The 17,525-nt window shown below is 32.1% G+C and overlaps 1 protein-coding gene across 1 annotated transcript; it reads right to left on the reverse strand.

Moving 5' to 3' along the window:
* Positions 1-1,685: 1,685 nt before the first annotated feature.
* LOC134714980 (protein O-GlcNAcase-like) lies at positions 1,686-13,827 on the reverse strand. Its single transcript, XM_063576770.1, has 15 exons — positions 13,589-13,827; positions 11,981-12,032; positions 11,014-11,111; positions 10,448-10,578; positions 9,910-10,078; positions 9,481-9,579; positions 8,969-9,253; positions 7,701-8,317; positions 7,296-7,470; positions 6,784-6,843; positions 5,705-5,790; positions 4,385-4,489; positions 3,761-3,852; positions 2,763-2,952; positions 1,686-2,372 (listed from the first exon to the last, which is right to left on the reverse strand). Exons 1-15 carry the CDS (start codon positions 13,656-13,658, stop codon positions 2,055-2,057), a joined length of 2,547 nt encoding a protein of 848 aa, XP_063432840.1. The 5' UTR covers positions 13,659-13,827; the 3' UTR covers positions 1,686-2,054.
* Positions 13,828-17,525: the final 3,698 nt, after the last annotated feature.

A 17,525-nucleotide genomic window follows, 5' to 3' on the forward strand; every position in this document is an offset into this window, starting at 1 on the left:
TGAATCAAGTGAAATAGACACTTAAGTGTTTAAAAAGTGGTCAAAATCTTTCATCAGATGAAACTGAAATTTGAGGCCAAAATGAGTCCTTATATGAGTCCTTACCGGACCTACACCTTTCAGTCCTGGAATGTATGATGGGTTATTTACAACCACTGGGTCGATGACACTGAAGGTAGAGTTCGTATTCCCTGAAGCTTTATAGTAGTCAGCACGAAGGTCTAAATGATAGATCAACTGGTTACAAAACTTAGGCTGTATTTTACAAAACTTTTTGGTCCTCATAGCTCTTCAATTTCGAGCTTTGTAGCACAAATACAAATTTCAATCCTGGCATCTACGAGTTTGTTGTAGACAAACAACACATATGGCACAATACATAATTTCAATCCTGGCATCTGTGACGAGTTTATTGGACATATTCACCTTACAATCATTCCATATACCAAATATAGACATATTGCTTCTAGTATCTGACATATAGACTTTTTACCTTGTTCACAGATCCATGAAATGAGGTAAAGATCAGATGATTTTTTTTTTCACATCATCACTGAACCATTAAAAGGACAATGGACAGACAGAAACTTTTAAGACATAATAAGGAATCTAAATACAGTATGAAGCATCCAGTCCTTCCACTCTCAATATAATGCTTATAAGAAGTTAATGCTAATGTTGAATCACAATCCCTATGTCAAGCTTTCCATCAGGAAATCTTGAAAAAGATACACGAGGAGTTAAATCATGTAAATGAAAGGTTTTCTTTCATGTCCGACAGACAAGAAAAATAAACTGTTATCACCGACTCCGTCAAGCGAGACAAAAAAATTAAATTGACAACAGAACTTATCTAAACCCTATTATCCATCTGTGTGCCACCTTGATTGGCAGGCAGTCATTAAACACATTTTAAACTAGATACACCAATATGAATGTGACTTGAAGTTTGATATTGTCCAGTAGTTTGTAAGAAATAAAAGTTATAAGCTCACAAAGTAAATTTTCTTACATAAATAGTTGCAGTTTCAGTTTTTTTACTTGGGATGTTTTTGAGAACCGTAAAAATAAATGCAACATTCAAATTTTCAATAAACATGTTGGAAATCTAATCTAATGTTATTAAATAATGCTTCAAGCTGAATTCTGATTCAAGACTCTCTGTAGTGGTATTGTTGTTTTAAACTTAATATTCTGCTCTGCATAGTATCGTAAGTCAACATGCCTCCAACAACTGACAAACCCATCCTAAATATTAGTGGGATTGGTTGGATCTATGGGACAAGAGCAATCCATACAAGTAAAATAGAAATTGTTCTTAACCCAAGAAATGTGGAAATCCAGTACTGTAAATTCAGAAATTATTGCATGCATTTATTATTGCGATTTTGTCATTTTACACTTGAATGCGATTTTAATTTTTACGATTTTGAGGAAAGTCATGCTTAATTCAGTTAAAATGATACAAAATGCGAGTTTTTGTTGTTGCTTTTACAATTCAGTTGCATTATTCGCAATAATAAAAACCTCGCAATAATTATAAGTATTAAAATCACAAGATAAGGCTATCATCAAAGCAAATACACCATACGTCATTATATTCCCATAAAAATTGTAATTTTTAAACTAATTTCAAGACTTCACTACAAATATTTGGAAAACCAAAAAAATAACACAATAGAATATAATTTTGATAGTTTTAATTGTAATAACAATTAACAGATTTAGTGATCACATGAAATGAAAGACATTACAATGAAATATTTTGTTTCTTACAAAACCCTGAATGGTCAATACAAATAGTCATGATAATACATATCATATTTAATGAACATTTGACAATGACATTTAATGGACATTAATAAAATATTACACAAACATATATAAAATTACAATCAAATATTCAACATGATCTTTTTCTTTTGTTTTCTTTTTTCTATTTCAGTTCAGAGTCTTATTATGGTTCAAACTCTTCTAAATGTTAAGTTCATCATTGCACATTTGTCAATAAGTTAAATTATCACAGTTGCCAGTCAACCCTTTATTGCTTGATACTATAAAATTTTATTTAAAGAAATCAAACGCCCTAAATAAACAACATCTTCAGATTTGATATCTGGCACTGTGAGTTGCGTAAATCCTAATCGTTGGTAATGATCAATCATAGATTTGTCACCAATGTTCATTTCCACATGTATACCTGTAGCACCATTTGTTTTCAAGGCAGCCATAGCACATGCCAACAGCCTTTTGGGAACAGAATGGTCAACAACACGTGGGGGAATAAAGTCAATGCGTATACATGCTGGATACAAATTATGGACTGATTCTGGAACGAAATGCTGTTCTCCATGAAAACTGGATATGACTTCCTGTAATATAATAAATTTTATTACATTTTTATTTAATTTCAAAATTCATTTAAAATTTTTTTTAACCCCAAGTTTAATTTAAAATTGAAAACATTTCAAAACAAACTTTTTTGAATCAGAAAGTCTTTTTTCTTCTTAATTATTGAAAACTGATGCAAATATTAGTGTAAACAATACTTTTATTATGATAAATACAAGTATAAATTATAAACACATTCACAATAAGGATCCAGAAACAAGCAACATTCATTTTGTATATATACTTGTGTACAACTCAACTGTATAATAAACCTATGGTAAGTTTAGCTTCAGAAAAATAACCTTATTACAACTTGAAAATGTAAAATAAAACATTATATACTATTTTCTTTTTAAAATTATAATACTTACATCTGCTGGAGACTGTTCCCCCTTGATAGTTCTGGGATATTTTTCACGCATTGCTGGCATCCAAGAGAGAGCACTTTTTTGTTGGAGCACTTTTGTGTCAAGGGCAGCACAAGCATAACCACAAATTCCCTCATCATCCTCCACAATGAAGCAATATTCTGAACTCTGTGAAACTGTGCTTCCTACAATCCTATAAAGACAAATAACACTTTATAAACTTTATATACATCAATCAGGAAGCATATATAAAAGTGGCCTGGTCTAATTATTTAACTTGCTTACTTTATTGTATGGCGAGAGGTTTAGCACTACAAAACAAGGTTCAATCCACAATTTCTACATTTCAAAATGCCTGTACCAAGTCAGGAATATGAGTTCTTGCCCATTCATTTTTGATGTGTTTTGTCATTTGATTTTGCCAATGTGATTAGGGACTTTCCAATTGAATTTTCCTCGGAGTTCAGTATTTTTGATATTTTACTTTTTTCTCTTGATTGAAAGATATGTGTTTAACTATTTTCAAAGCACAACAGCACATGCATAATTTACAGATGTTTAGACTTAAGCCCTTTCCTCGGTAATTGAAATGTTAAGTGTTTACTGCTACATTATCAAATACTAAATTTTGTTGTTAGAACAATTCATTTTTAATTCAGGTGTAAACACAGGTTTAAGTAATACTGGTCTTTTGGATTAATATAAAAAAAATAGTGACAGAAAAATTCTGCTAGAATGTTAGTTCTCAGATATCCATTTATCAACTTTCTTACACCCCCAGACAAAGTTGATCAAGGATGAAATTAGATTTTCTGTTGAAAATTCCTTTGAGTGAAAAATATGTCATTTAGCTCATTTAAAAAAAAATCCTCTTAATGTTATTAGTTTAAGCATACTGATGAAAGTAATATAAAAGAAAAGTCCATGAATGCAGAAATCTTATAAAGGCTACTTTTTTTTAAATTATAAAATGGTGTAATCGTTGACAATGTATAACATACCTGTCTCCTATTAGATCTGGATATCCTGGGAAAACTTCTGTTCCATCCATCCCATCATCACATGTCTTTAAACAAATATTGTATACTGCTGCCTGCAACATAGAATGATAGTGTAAAAATATTGAATCACTTATAATTCATGCTCTTGTCAATTGGAAAAAATAATATATTCCCATTATGAGAATCTAAATAAAAACTTGCATTACATCCAAAATAAGACTAAATGACTTGTTAGTGGTCAATGGTGGCTGGTTGTAATGTCTAGCATTTCTGTAGATTCTATTTATCCCATTTTTTTATAACTGGATTGCAGATATTAACCCAAGCACAAGGCAGATGTACATTATTTTGCAATTCAAACTGAGCAAGTACAAGAAACCCCATCTAAAAATTATATTCAGTTCTGGCAAAGGAATATAAAGTTGTTTTGAGCTACTAGACAAACCACAATTCATACCTTTGAATGGCAACAATATTTTAACCATATCTTAAGAGAGAACCTTTCAAGTTCACAAGACTCATATCTGTCTGTTTATGTCAAATGTTTAAATCTAAGAGATACATGACCTAAGAGTTGACCTTAAGAGACAATACTAACAATAAATTTCTTGTAGATAAACCTACCTCATCTGCTGCTGAGTACGGTCTGTAGTGATAGAATTTGTTTAACACCACTTCTGGAGCACGAATAAGGAACAGATCATGTGCAAAGTCAATTGGCATTAATTTCTGAAAAAAGCACACAATTTTTGTTAAGTAAGCTTCTACATATTAAACCAAAAGCGCAAGGAAAGACAAGCGTAAGCAAGGTTTTCATACTAAACCCCCAATTTTCCCCCTAGATTTCTCTGTACATATGTTCAGTAGAAAATTGCAACTTGTGAAATCTTTTTCTTGTTTAAGAAAAAAATTTCTTCTAATTTCAGATTGAACAAAAACCTTGCTAAGTCTTTCCTTTTTGACGCAGGCGCAGACAAGCTGACAGCAATATTTTTTTTTACAAATTCTTATTGTCCAAAGATACTTTACTTTTTTTTTCTTTCAAGATATTTGCTCTTTCAAGATTTATAAAATTATCTATATGATTTTTTTTTCTCTCAATACAACAAGTTTCTAAAGCTGTCAAAATGACTGCACATGTTGCCATCTCAAGTTTCTAGTTTTAATCGTCAGAATGTGCATATGCTTCTAAGACCTTGTTTAAAATAAATGATCATTCTAACAAAGATTGGTTCTATGAGGGGTTTTTTCCTCATGAAATGATTAAACTTAATTTTTTGTTGAACCAATCTTTGTTCCATGGACCAATGTATATATTTTTAGTTTTTATAGAAGTATAACAAACAAGACAGACGAAACACATGCACATTCTTGGCCTTCAAATCAAAGGCACATTATTTGGCGCTAACCTGAAATAAAGAATATTATTAATGGCAGACAGAACTGACTTTACTGTGTACAACCACTCAAGAGTATTGTTCATCAACTTAAAGCAAAACATTTATCCCTAGTTTGCTGGAAACATTTACTAAATTGGAAGTGATTAACCAATATTGCATTATTTTCAAATTGCTGAAATTTCAGATTTCTTAAGAGGAAAAATATTCCTTTACCCAATATTGATAACCCATTCATAAAATGTTGAGAAGAATTTCTAAATGTGATTTAAGTTGAAGGCCCTGCTCTTTCTGAGCAAACCTAAACCTACTTTTATCTAAATGTAGATCTATCCATCAACTTAAAGCACAGATGGAGTACTTAAAAATCAGTTCTATCTGCACCAACGCTGCGCAACCTGGAAAAAAGACTTGAGATGGCTAAGCATGCGCTGTCAAATTGGCTGGCTACATATTTTCAATGATTATATATCATTTCTATACCCATTTACAAACAAATGAACCACAGGCTTGCATAAGTGGATTGTGGATTGCCTGTTATACATACTTGAAGTTCTCCTTGAACACCACCTCGAAAAACCCATGGTTCTTGGTCGCCACTCATAAAGGCCTCTTTATAACCATGTGAGCTCCCTATTATTCGCAAAAAAAGATAATAAGGGAGATAGATTAGTACTTTGGTAGACTAAGCAGACCATGCTGCTGCAAGCTCTGAAGATAATGTAGTAGTTATAATGTTAAGATAGTTGTGTTTAAAAAGAAATACTTCAATTATCACTTTTCCAAAGGAAAAATATCTTTTATTTTTAATCAAACTTATCTTTACTTCATTTAAGCCTAAAAGAACAAAGGTTCTATAAGTTAATAAACAAAACTCAAAAACAGCTATGCCATTAATATGTAGTCTTTTATAATTATTAACAAATTTTGAATGAAACATCTACTTTATAATCCCAAATATGCAATTGGAAAGTTTGAATCTTATCTCAAAATGTTTGTACAACAATTTTCTGAACTTATAAATTATGATTATATATATATGACAATTTTACTCAAAAAGAAATATCCAAATAACCAAGAGCATTTAATCAAGTTGTTTTATTCCTTTTATATGGTGTTGAGTTATTCATATATCTTGATGTTTTCAAAGAGTAGACTAATCTACATAAAGCACGGGAATCCTGATACAACTTGATAGGTCCCTATTCACATATATAAACATTTTCCCTTGATTAGATGCTCTTGAACAATTGAATACTGCTCTTTGTGACTATACATGTTCTGAAAATAATACTACAAATAACAGGGTTCATACACATTATTTCACCAGTAGATACCAGGGGTAATCAACAAATTTTCTGTCCACTTCAGATAAAGTAGGATACACCAATGCTCCATAGTATGCTGGTCATGATGTACAATACTCTACCAGGGCTTAATAGGCATAAATTTAAAGCTTTTATTTGGAGATTTTGCTTAAATATTATGACTAGTGATAAAAAAAGATAACAAGATTTTAAGAAATGGTATGAGCCCTGAAAACTTAAGTTCAGAAACAGAAAGTTGCACAACATTTGAAGGCATGGCACAGCTGTTAATTAATATCAAATGTAATTCAATTCTTACATGTCTGACCCGCCAATAATGCCTGTTGCTGAAGCCCATTTGCATTAGCACAACCTTTGCCTGCAAAAAAGAAAGATTAACGTTTCATCATTAACTAAATTTGCTCAAAATTTTCAGGTTTTATTTCTGATTGTATTTGGCTTTTAAATAGACAGTATAGAAATTAAGAGTAAATGTGTGTGACCACAACCCTTATTGAAAAAAAAAAACACTTTTTTTTTTAAATTTTTGCCTGGTATTCAAATCAACTGAAAGTTAAAAAAAAATATTGGTGTAAAAATCAAAAAGTTAAAAAAATATTGGTGTAAATCAAAAAGTTAAAAAAAATATATTGGTGTAAATCAAAAAGTTAAAAAAAAAAATATTGGTGTAAATCAAAAAGTTAACTTTTAGTTTAAATCATACAACATGTACAATGACAAATAGAAACATTTAAAATATTTTTTTAAATCCTTTAATTTATTAACAATAAAGCTAGTACCACAACATCCACACATATAAATTGAACCTACCTAACCAAGAAACATATCCACTACAAGTCTCCAATATTCCAAGCAAGTCCCAAGCATATGGAAATAGCTCTTGAACGGCAGATATGTTTGGCAACTCTACAAGTCTTTTAGATACTGCACGCAACATCTTCACAGAGTCTGTAAAACTGTTAGCTTTAGTTATCCATTCTCCCATCTTCAAAAATAACAAAAATATCATTAAATACTAAGGTGAAACAATTTCAGTCAGGTCAAATTCTGTGAAAGTTATCTCTCAAATTTGTGCATCAGACTTATCAGACAAAAGCTGTGCATTAATTTCAATTTCAAGGAAAAGAACTTTGCAGAATGGTTCTGCCAGACATTTTGCAACTTATCTAACAGTAATACACCCATATTTGTCGAATAAAAAACAAATACAATTACCTCTGGTGTTTGTTCCTTCTTTTCCATTACCAAGTGAGAATTAGACTTCAACCAATGCAGATCATCCAGCAACTGTGAACTCTTAATTCCATGTTCAAAAGGCAAGAAAAAGAAGTCAACAATCATCTGAATATCATCACATGTGAAATCCTCCATTCTGATCTCTGGTTCTACAGTCATTTTACCATCAATTGCCCATTCTTCCGAGGTGGTTGACAAATTGGCAGAAGGTACACAGTCCATTGGTTCCAGTTCAACAGATGTGTCAGACTCAGAGTCTGATACAAGTTCTGGACCTGTCGATAACAAACTATTATTGATAGGTAGCATTACTGGCTGCATGAAGGAGTCTCCACCACCTACATTCACCATACCTCCATTCTGCAATTCAGAGATAACTGCAACATTTGTTGGTAATACTGCTGTTAAAGGAGCTGGCATAGGCTGTTGAGTACGAGGAGTCTTTAATTCTATCATCCAATCTGATAAAGCTAACCTCAATGCAACCCTTGGTTGGTACCTTGTATCTAACAATGATGGAATGTCCTCAACTGAACCAAAATCACTGTCAGTTTCAAGTTTAATATCTGATATTACAGGACTTGACGTATCTCCCTCTGTAAGAAAAATCAACTTGTCAAATACTCTTTCAGTTCATGTTATGCACGTTGTATGAATTCAGTATGCATGTTTCTTGATATTAAGATGTCACAATGCATTTTTATATTTATCACATATTCACAACAATACTTCAGTCTATTGTTAAATGGGATATCTTGTCAATTGGGTCAATATCACATAGGAACAAAACTGTTGATAGAACTAGAAATAAAAATACCTGTTTACAATGATGTTGGATATGCTATTTGAAGTAATTGACTTACAGATTATCGTTGATTATCTCAACGAGATTGATTTTCTGGCTTGAGCTGGTACAGCGAAAGTGAGAAAAGCAAAAAAGCAATCGAGTTGAGATGACCAATGATAATATGTTTATCGCTATTTTACCTATGATGACGTTGTCAATTTCAATGTCAATTTCGTTAGTAACGCCATGTGGCTTCCTTAGTTTCTAGCGATAATTTTTCCATCTCAAGCGAGAAGAATGATATGAAAATTATCACAAAAAAAGACCAAAGGAAAAATGCACAAAATAGCGAGAACAAGCATTACAATTGGTGCTTTTTAGATGAGAAATGAAAACTACAATATTCAATTTTATGAAAATAAAAAAGTATGAACTGTTATTAAATATGTCATAAACATACCAAAAATAACATCTTTCTTGAGACCAGAGGGATTTGATTTACACCACTGACCAAGAGAATGTAAAGCAACATAATTAGATTCAAACTCTGTGTTTGGATTTGTCAGTACTCCTCTTAGGTATGGAATAATCTCTGGTGATCTTCCATCATAAGCACCAAGATAAATTCTTCTAGGATCATAATCATTAGCATGAATATTGTCCCAGATCAATGGTGGTCTGCGGAATACTGCAGTCACTTCTTCTAGATGTTTGATGGTCATTTTCTTACTAACAACTTTTACGCCTAAAACAAACAAAGCCATTCAAATATCAAAATCATTTTTCATTGAAGTCTAGTGTTATTCATTTATTACTTATTAAAACTGCAACTTTCTTTACATGTTGAAATGTATTTCACGAAAACATTTACAACCTTTAAGACATTCATCAATGAAATGAATCATAGTCACTAAGCAGGTGAAATAACAAAGGAAAAAAATATGAACCTGTACTAGAACATTAAATATTTACCTGTCCAGAGGATCTCTATGGCTGACAACAACTTTGATCCAACAGTATTTAGGTACTCTGAGGATGATAGGGTTGGCAAAGCTCTTGATGAACAATACTCTGGAAATAAAATTGAAATTGATTTAAAAGGCTGAGTTACAGGTTGGTTAAAACTAGGACATTTACCCTGCCACTGTCCAGTAGCATTGTAAATACAATAACATCTTTGTCAATCATAAAAAAAAATGCAATAGAATTTCAGCAAGAAAATTATTAATTTCAGTAAAATCTGAGGCAATTTTTTACAATGTACAATCCAAATTAACAGCATTTGCCATCCAAGAGTTTTTTTTTATTATCAATCATCAATTGAAAAATTACCAGAAGTTGAGTTCAAGAGGGTATTTTTATTCCTTTGTATTTATTAGATAATTCTAATTTTATATTTACCTGTTGGACAAAAATAGAAGTGAGGTTGCTCTAAATGCTGAAAAACTTCATTTGTGATTGACACTTGGGCTGCAGCTGATGAAGTAAACATACTTCTGTCGGATTCACTCAGTTCTGGGTCAATGTCGTCAAACAATAGAGCAAATGCATTACAGCCAAAAGTAGAAACCTGTAAAGAATGATTTATTAGTTATTGAAAGTCAGAAAAATATAATATGCCATCTTATACTTTTTGTTTTCTATTCTATTGAAAATGATACAATAGATTGCTAGGAGACATAATAAAAGATGATATATTGAAGATCAAAGTAATTTATCCGGACACATCATTTGCCTTGTGCTAATGTGAGCAAAGAAGTTGTCTTCCTATATGATCACTTTCAATTTCTTGACCACCAAAGCATCACACCATGTTCAACAATTAAAGACTGGAATAATTATGTGGAAGCCAAGTAATCATTTTAAAACTAAAATTTTCGTTGATAATTGAATAACATAAAAAATAACGCATTGAACATAGAATTACAACTGCTTTTACCTGTTCCAATTTTCTTTTTAAGCACTGTACATCTTTAGCACTAGAAAAAGAAATGTCGAGTCCAGGGGACACTGCATACACAAACTCTATATTGTTTTCAGTGGCAGACTGAATCAAGCTGGTTAGATTATCTAAAATATATACAAATCATATTTTTTATTCCTACCAGTTATCTAACACCAATCATGAAATCTATAATCCAATACTTGTGAAGGATTTAATAAGTGCATAGTGCATGCAAGTCAGGATATTGTACACTGATACTGGTCACAATTGACATTACACTATTGAGAATACTCATTTTTGTCTGTAAGTCTTAATAGAAAGTATTTAAAAGTATACTTAACAAGAATGTGTCCAAAGAACAACTATAATTTGGCATTTAAATAAGGAAGATCATATCATAGGGAATGATCAGTCTCTTAGTTGTCAACACAGGTTCAGGTTTTTTTTGCTTTGTAGTGTTGATAAAATGACCCTGGGTAGTATTCAAATTAGTTTGTCGTGCAGCAGTAATCTATAATCAACATATTTTGTTAGTTTTAATTTAGAAACATCTGACTTACCTGCTTCTTCTACTGAATAAAGTTCTCTCCAGAAAGCTCTGTGCTTGCAATCATCTTTAGGAGCATACATGTAGGTGTTTAGACCCATCTTCTTCAACCTGAGAAATCATTTCAAAAATATATAAATCATTCGAAAATAAGAACAAGTTGAAAAGAATCACTAGAAGTTTAAACCCTCATAAAGGGAAAGTCGTTACTTTCATGGGATTGATTCCAAACAGATTAAACCCTCAATTGTGTTGCCTTGAAGCTTTGTTAAATTATACAATTTCAATCATTTATGGTTATTTCTTCATTAGTCCAAATAAAGTCAAAATTATTTTACCATGCCATCAGTTGTATAAAAGAGCTTGGTGGTCCTTGAAAACTGGTAGTACAAAAACAGGTACTTCTGCTTTGATCAATAGGGCAAATATGCCCTCCTATCTTAATGCTGAATATTTGTTTTAATATTGAAAGGGAATTTCTACATTGATTAAATGTCTAAACTTTTAGCAGTCTGCAAAAAAAACTTGTATCTGCTTTTGATTAGCCCAAATTAGTAATTCACTTTATAAGATTTTTTTATTTCCCATGTTATAGAACTTTTCTTGTTATTGATAATATTAAAGTAATGAGGCCATTTTCCAAAATTTCAATATTTTTAAACAGTGTACATTGTACCTCTTATGCAATCAGTCACTTTTGTAAAACCTATCCTGGATATTGCTGATGTTATTTATACCTGTATTTTTCGACAATTCGTATATTTCCCCTTTGATCTTACTGCCCAATATTTTTGAGTATCAACGTACTGGCTGTATCACTGAAAATATTTGGCAATACATTGTGTGATGTCATAATTACCGATAAACAGAATAATAGGTGTTCCTTTGTTAACTTTTCTTTATTACTGTAGATGGTCAATGTTATTTTACAATTTTTTAAATACATTGCTACATGTACATGTAGATCAAAAAAAACTTACCACTTGAATAAAAGCTTCCTCTGATCTGAACTCCATGGTCTACCATAAAAACCTGAAGTGGAAAAATATGAGTTTCAAGTCATTACCTTACTAAAGAAAGATTTTCTTCAACCATAAAAAAGCACAAAATAGTGTCAAGAAATGAATATATGCAAAACAATCTAGCTGTCTGTTTGAAAACAGAATTAGGACTACAAGTTTCAATGTGCATGGTTAAAAAGATATTCAGGTAAGAAGTTGTAGCATAAATGGCTTAAAATCCAGCTGAATATAGGTCTGCCAATTCACAAAAAAGTACGAAAAAATGTCTAGTTATAAGTCTTCCAACCTGACCATGTACGAAATAAATGTCTAGTTATAAGTCTTCTAACCTGACCAACTTGAACAAAAGAATTAACTGTACTGAATAAATTTCACATGTGGGGCAAGTTGGCAGATATTTATCAGGTTATTAGTTTTAGGGAGCTACCATTTAATTTTTATGGGGGGGGGGGGGGGGCTAGGGCTAGGGCTTTTTTAGTTGTAATCTCTGTCCTGCCTTTTTATTTTTTACTCTATTCGGTCCTGCCTTTTTTTTTTTACTAGTTTATCCTGACTTTTTTTACACAAATTGTCATCCTGACTTTTTTTTTAACAAGTTGCTCATCCTGCCTTTTTGTTTACTCAAATCTCCTGTCCTGCCTATTTTTTCAAATTTTATCCTAGCCCCCCCCCCCATAAAAATCAAATGGTAGCTCCCTTACTTATTGAATACAAAAAAATAAATAAGAGGATTTAACACTTATTTCATAAAGAGGGACAAGTTCAGTTGGTGGAAAAGTGGGTACAGCAAATCCTGCTTCTATACACCTTATCACTATTAGTCTGCTTGGCAGGCTGACCCGGCAGCTTGACCTTTTGACGCATACAATAATCACTTTTCCATTGTGGCGTCAGGTATTTTGTTTTATGACGTCAACATTTTACGGGAACCTGTGCGATATCCAGTAATGGCGGACAAATAGCGATAAGGTGTATTGCAGTTTATTGAATTAAAATGATTTTATATATCTAGATTGTCAGATTGATAAATAACCCTAAAATGACGGTTTTATTGACCCATATTTTAAGAACACCATAAAGGATAAATTAGAATTGGTATTGTATATCATCAGATTAATTGGCATGCAGCCAACATAAATCGTGACGCTCAAGATTGGAGGCTCAAGTGACATCTATGGCAAAATGCCAGAATATAATTACATTTTTTTAATCTAAAAGAATCAATATAGGGGACAGAAATGAGATAAGCCAGTTTACAGCAAATATTATTTGATGCTTTTATTACCCTGATTAAAAACCGTCGGTTTAGACATTTCGAGTTTAATTTCCCTTTGGGGAGCCCCGGAAACTCCGCAATGAGTAATGCATCGCTAATCATAGCTTTCATCTTACAAAAAACATCAAATTTTATGCACATTATCTGAAACAAGTAAATTATTTCGTAGATACTCAGGAGTAAGCTCCAAATTTTCATAGTTAAAAATTTCCAGACCAAATATTTTTCAAATTCAAGATGGCGGAACGTCAGTTTCTCTACATTAACCTAAATTAGTGAAGTAAACGCACCTTCCACAGCACCACAAATAAATCTTTGATTACTCTCATTGTCTAGTCCACTATTCACTAAATCCCTCATCCTAATAGATTTTTTGGGTTGGTGAAGGCAAAGAGTTTTACCGACTTTATCAATTACGTCCGTCTTGTTACAATGTTTTTACGATTCTGCGCAAATTTCGGTATGGAATTTTTCTCGATTTAACGATTTCAGCAGTAACGGTTGTTTCAATTGGTCTACTTAAAATAACAATCCAATGAAAATTGTGCTTTCAATCAAGTTCAGGGATGAAGGTTTTCATCTGGTTTGTACCGGATTTCACTAGTCGTACGTTCCCAAGACGAAAACTGTTAGGGGTTCAGTTAAGGGTTAAACAACAAAAACAACTAATTATTGATTAAAAACTATATGTAATGTTGATTATATGATCATGCTGCTAATATTAGAAACGAAAAGAAATTTATATGACCGTAAGACTAGAGACAAATTGTATTATTTAATTGGTGTGAAATCTAAATATTGGATTGTTATAAAGACGACTATAAAAAAAAACAAAAAAAAAACACACACATGTCACATGACAATATTTACAAACATCGTTAATACATTCAAATTTAAAGGGGCACTAGCTGTCAAATTCTTATTCATCCTTCATCGATTTGACTCGCATTCTCATGATCGAGTTACTAGTTTGACATGTATCCAAATAATAATAATAATAATAAACAATCTACGGGCACTGCCTCTATAATATCAGAGACATATAATACAAAGTCTCTGATAATGTGTAGCTTTGTGTATTTTTTGTAGTCTTGACGCCATCTAGTCCAAATAATTATGACGTCTGGAAAGGCTATTTTTTTTCTGGGACGCCTTCCTACGAAGTTGTAGGAATTAAGGTGTCCCAGAAAAAAAATTAAAATAGCCTTGCCAGATGTCATAATTATTTGGACTAGACTCCATCTATAAATTAGCTACCAAGGACACTCAGGTGACCCCAAAAAAAAAACGACGGTCAATTAACAACACGTTATAAACATAAATATAAATCTGAGACTATACTTTAACTCAGTAAAAATAGATATATGGACCTCGTGTAAATGGATTTGTTGTGTTAATCTGTTAAGTTTCAAGTTGCAGGTTAAAAAAATAAGCTTATTTTCGATTTTTACCCGTCTCAGAAAGATTTTGTGAGGATGGAATTAGTCAATCAAATGATTCAATACCGGCCTCTGTTTCACTTTCAATGTTTACATTCTTTTCTTTTAATAACATTACAGACACATCATGCATACTTAATTTCCAGCTAAGTGTTACATTGAAGTTCACATGAATACGGATTCAATGAGGCCGAATTATTCACTTGCAAGTGATTAAATTATCATCGATGTTTCTTAGCTTATTTTGACAAAATTGAACCATAATCGCTGCTAAAATTTAATCTATATTTCACAATTCACTTTCATTAATGATAAACCAACAAGAATCATCTATAATTTATTATTTTGCGTATCTCATATATAGTGTGTCCTTTAATCAACATCGGGACTTATTATCGTAAGGCAGGTACGTGTGACGTGTCTCGCCTACGATTGCTTCTATCCGTAAACAAAAGTGTATAATGCGGTTTCAGAAACTTAAAAGCTGTTTAGAGAGTCCATACCACAGTGGTCCATACATCAATACGGTACCGTGAGAATTAAAAAAAAAAAATCAAACTTGTTCTTTTATAGTTGCTATATTTCTTGGTCTTGGAAATTATAGTTTCTCTTCAAGTTTTATAACAATCCACGAAGTTAAACAAAATTATCATGTCACAAAAATGTAATACCAGACTGGCTGTAAGTGTTTACTGTTTTAAACACTATATAATTGTAAAAATCTAAGTCCATTTATCAGCAAAATACGCGATTTTTTTTTTTTAATTTTGCTTTGGATCCTGCATTTTGATCATTATAAAATAGAATATGGAATGGGGACTTCTTTTGAACTGAGTTTTACTGTGCGTATTGGCTGTGTGTTTGTTTATTCTACATTGGCTATATACTATATAGAGGTATAGGGGGAGGGTTCAGTGAAACCTCGCAAAACATATGTTAAATCCGCATCATTTTAGCGAATTTTAAAAATCAGGAGCCTCTGTCTTTTGTTAGTCTTGTATGTTTATTTTAATTTTGGTATGACTTCCTTTTTTACTAAACTAGCGGAGTACACGTTTTGTAACGGGACCAGCCGGGTGCGGGATTTTCTCGTTATGTTGAAGACATATTTGTGTCCTTCGACTGTTTTCTGCCGTTTGTCAGTTTGTTAATTGTATCTTTGACATCTTCCCCATTTTCATTCTAAATTGTATTACACTCGTGGTATCTCAAGACAACTCTGAATTAACTTGGGCTATATTCTTCATCAAATCAATTCACACGAAAAATGTCTCCCTACTTTACTCAGCCTTTACCAATCATATTTTATATCTACACCAAACTAAAATTTTCGGTTCCAAACACACCTCCTGATTGCATCTGCACTAGTTTCCCATTCATTTATTATCCCCATGGCAACGCTTATTAATGGGGATATGATCATTGTCAATATCACATTTCTGTGAAATTTGTTATGCAAAGGCCTGAAATATCGCGAGCCAAATCCAACAATCGGAAACAAAGCTTCAAATCACTGATGTATTCAGTCAAAGATTATGCCAGGCAGTGGGCTAAATAAGTGTAAAAAATAAGATGTAGATCATAATCTTTCCGAATTGGACAAGGCTGCGAGGTCCTTGTCTTGGTACAAATTAGAATGAAATCATTCAATAGGTTTATGCATACAGATGCCACATCGACCTTTTAAGTCCCAAATGTTGATAAGCAAATGTTTTCTACCTCCATGACAAATATGTTAATGTCCCAGTAGATAAAGCACCAAACAACATCGTGTTGTGTGTATATCACATTACAAAAACTTCTTGTGAAAGGAATTAGGTATTGACTCTGTTCCATGTTCCTTTTGAATTTCAATCAAAGATGAAGAACTGAATGGTTCTTCATTGTATTGGATACCTAAAATAAATTGGTGAACTTATAAACAGGTTATAATGTTGGATTTCCCAGATCTCCATGAAACCTCTTTTTAAATTACAATGCATTAGCATCAATTTTATTAGCCATCAGAGCCGGGTTTCAAAGTTGACCTTTTTATACTTTACACAAGTATTACCTATAACCAACAAGTATTCTATTACCAACTAAAAGGTAAAATGAAAGAGTTGGTCCTGCTGGGTTTCATAAAAAGAATGGCCAACATAAATTCAACTGTCTTGTTCTTGGGATGGATGAATCATATATGTATTTTGCAGGAGTTTGTCAATTTGGCTCTATATCGCCGGGATTCGAACCCATGCTACTGTGATATCGTGACACCAAATCGCCTGCACTCAGACGTAATCATGTATATATATACGCTTTGAACGTAGTTTTCAATTTAGACTCGTATCAAAGATGAACACATTTTTTTTTAAAGGAATTAAGTCAATGTTCATTTGTAATTGAAGTTCAACCTAGTGTTCAGACAATAAACCAAGCTACCGGATATTCATTTATATTCATATGCAAAAATAAAATAGATGTACGAAAAATTTATGATGTAACATGGCATTAAAAAGTGAATTATTAATTTTGAAAACAAAATAAAAATACTAAACTGGTGTTCTATATTGGAAATCACAGTACAACAAGAAAGTGAAGGTACAGGTTTAAAATATGAACAATACTTTGTATGAATGAATGACTGTTACCTTTACTGGCAAATTAAATGCATATTCATAATGTGATATAGCATTAAGTATAAAACCTGCTATGTACTAGACCAACCTGCTGAGCTGGATTTTCATTGTGCTAGTTTCCAAGGTAAGTCAACAGGAATGCCACCCTACACAGAAACATTATTTTGACT

The sequence above is a fragment of the Mytilus trossulus genome, chromosome 4 (assembly GCF_036588685.1).
Source record: "Mytilus trossulus isolate FHL-02 chromosome 4, PNRI_Mtr1.1.1.hap1, whole genome shotgun sequence".
In the NCBI taxonomy this organism is placed as follows: domain Eukaryota; kingdom Metazoa; phylum Mollusca; class Bivalvia; order Mytilida; family Mytilidae; genus Mytilus; species Mytilus trossulus.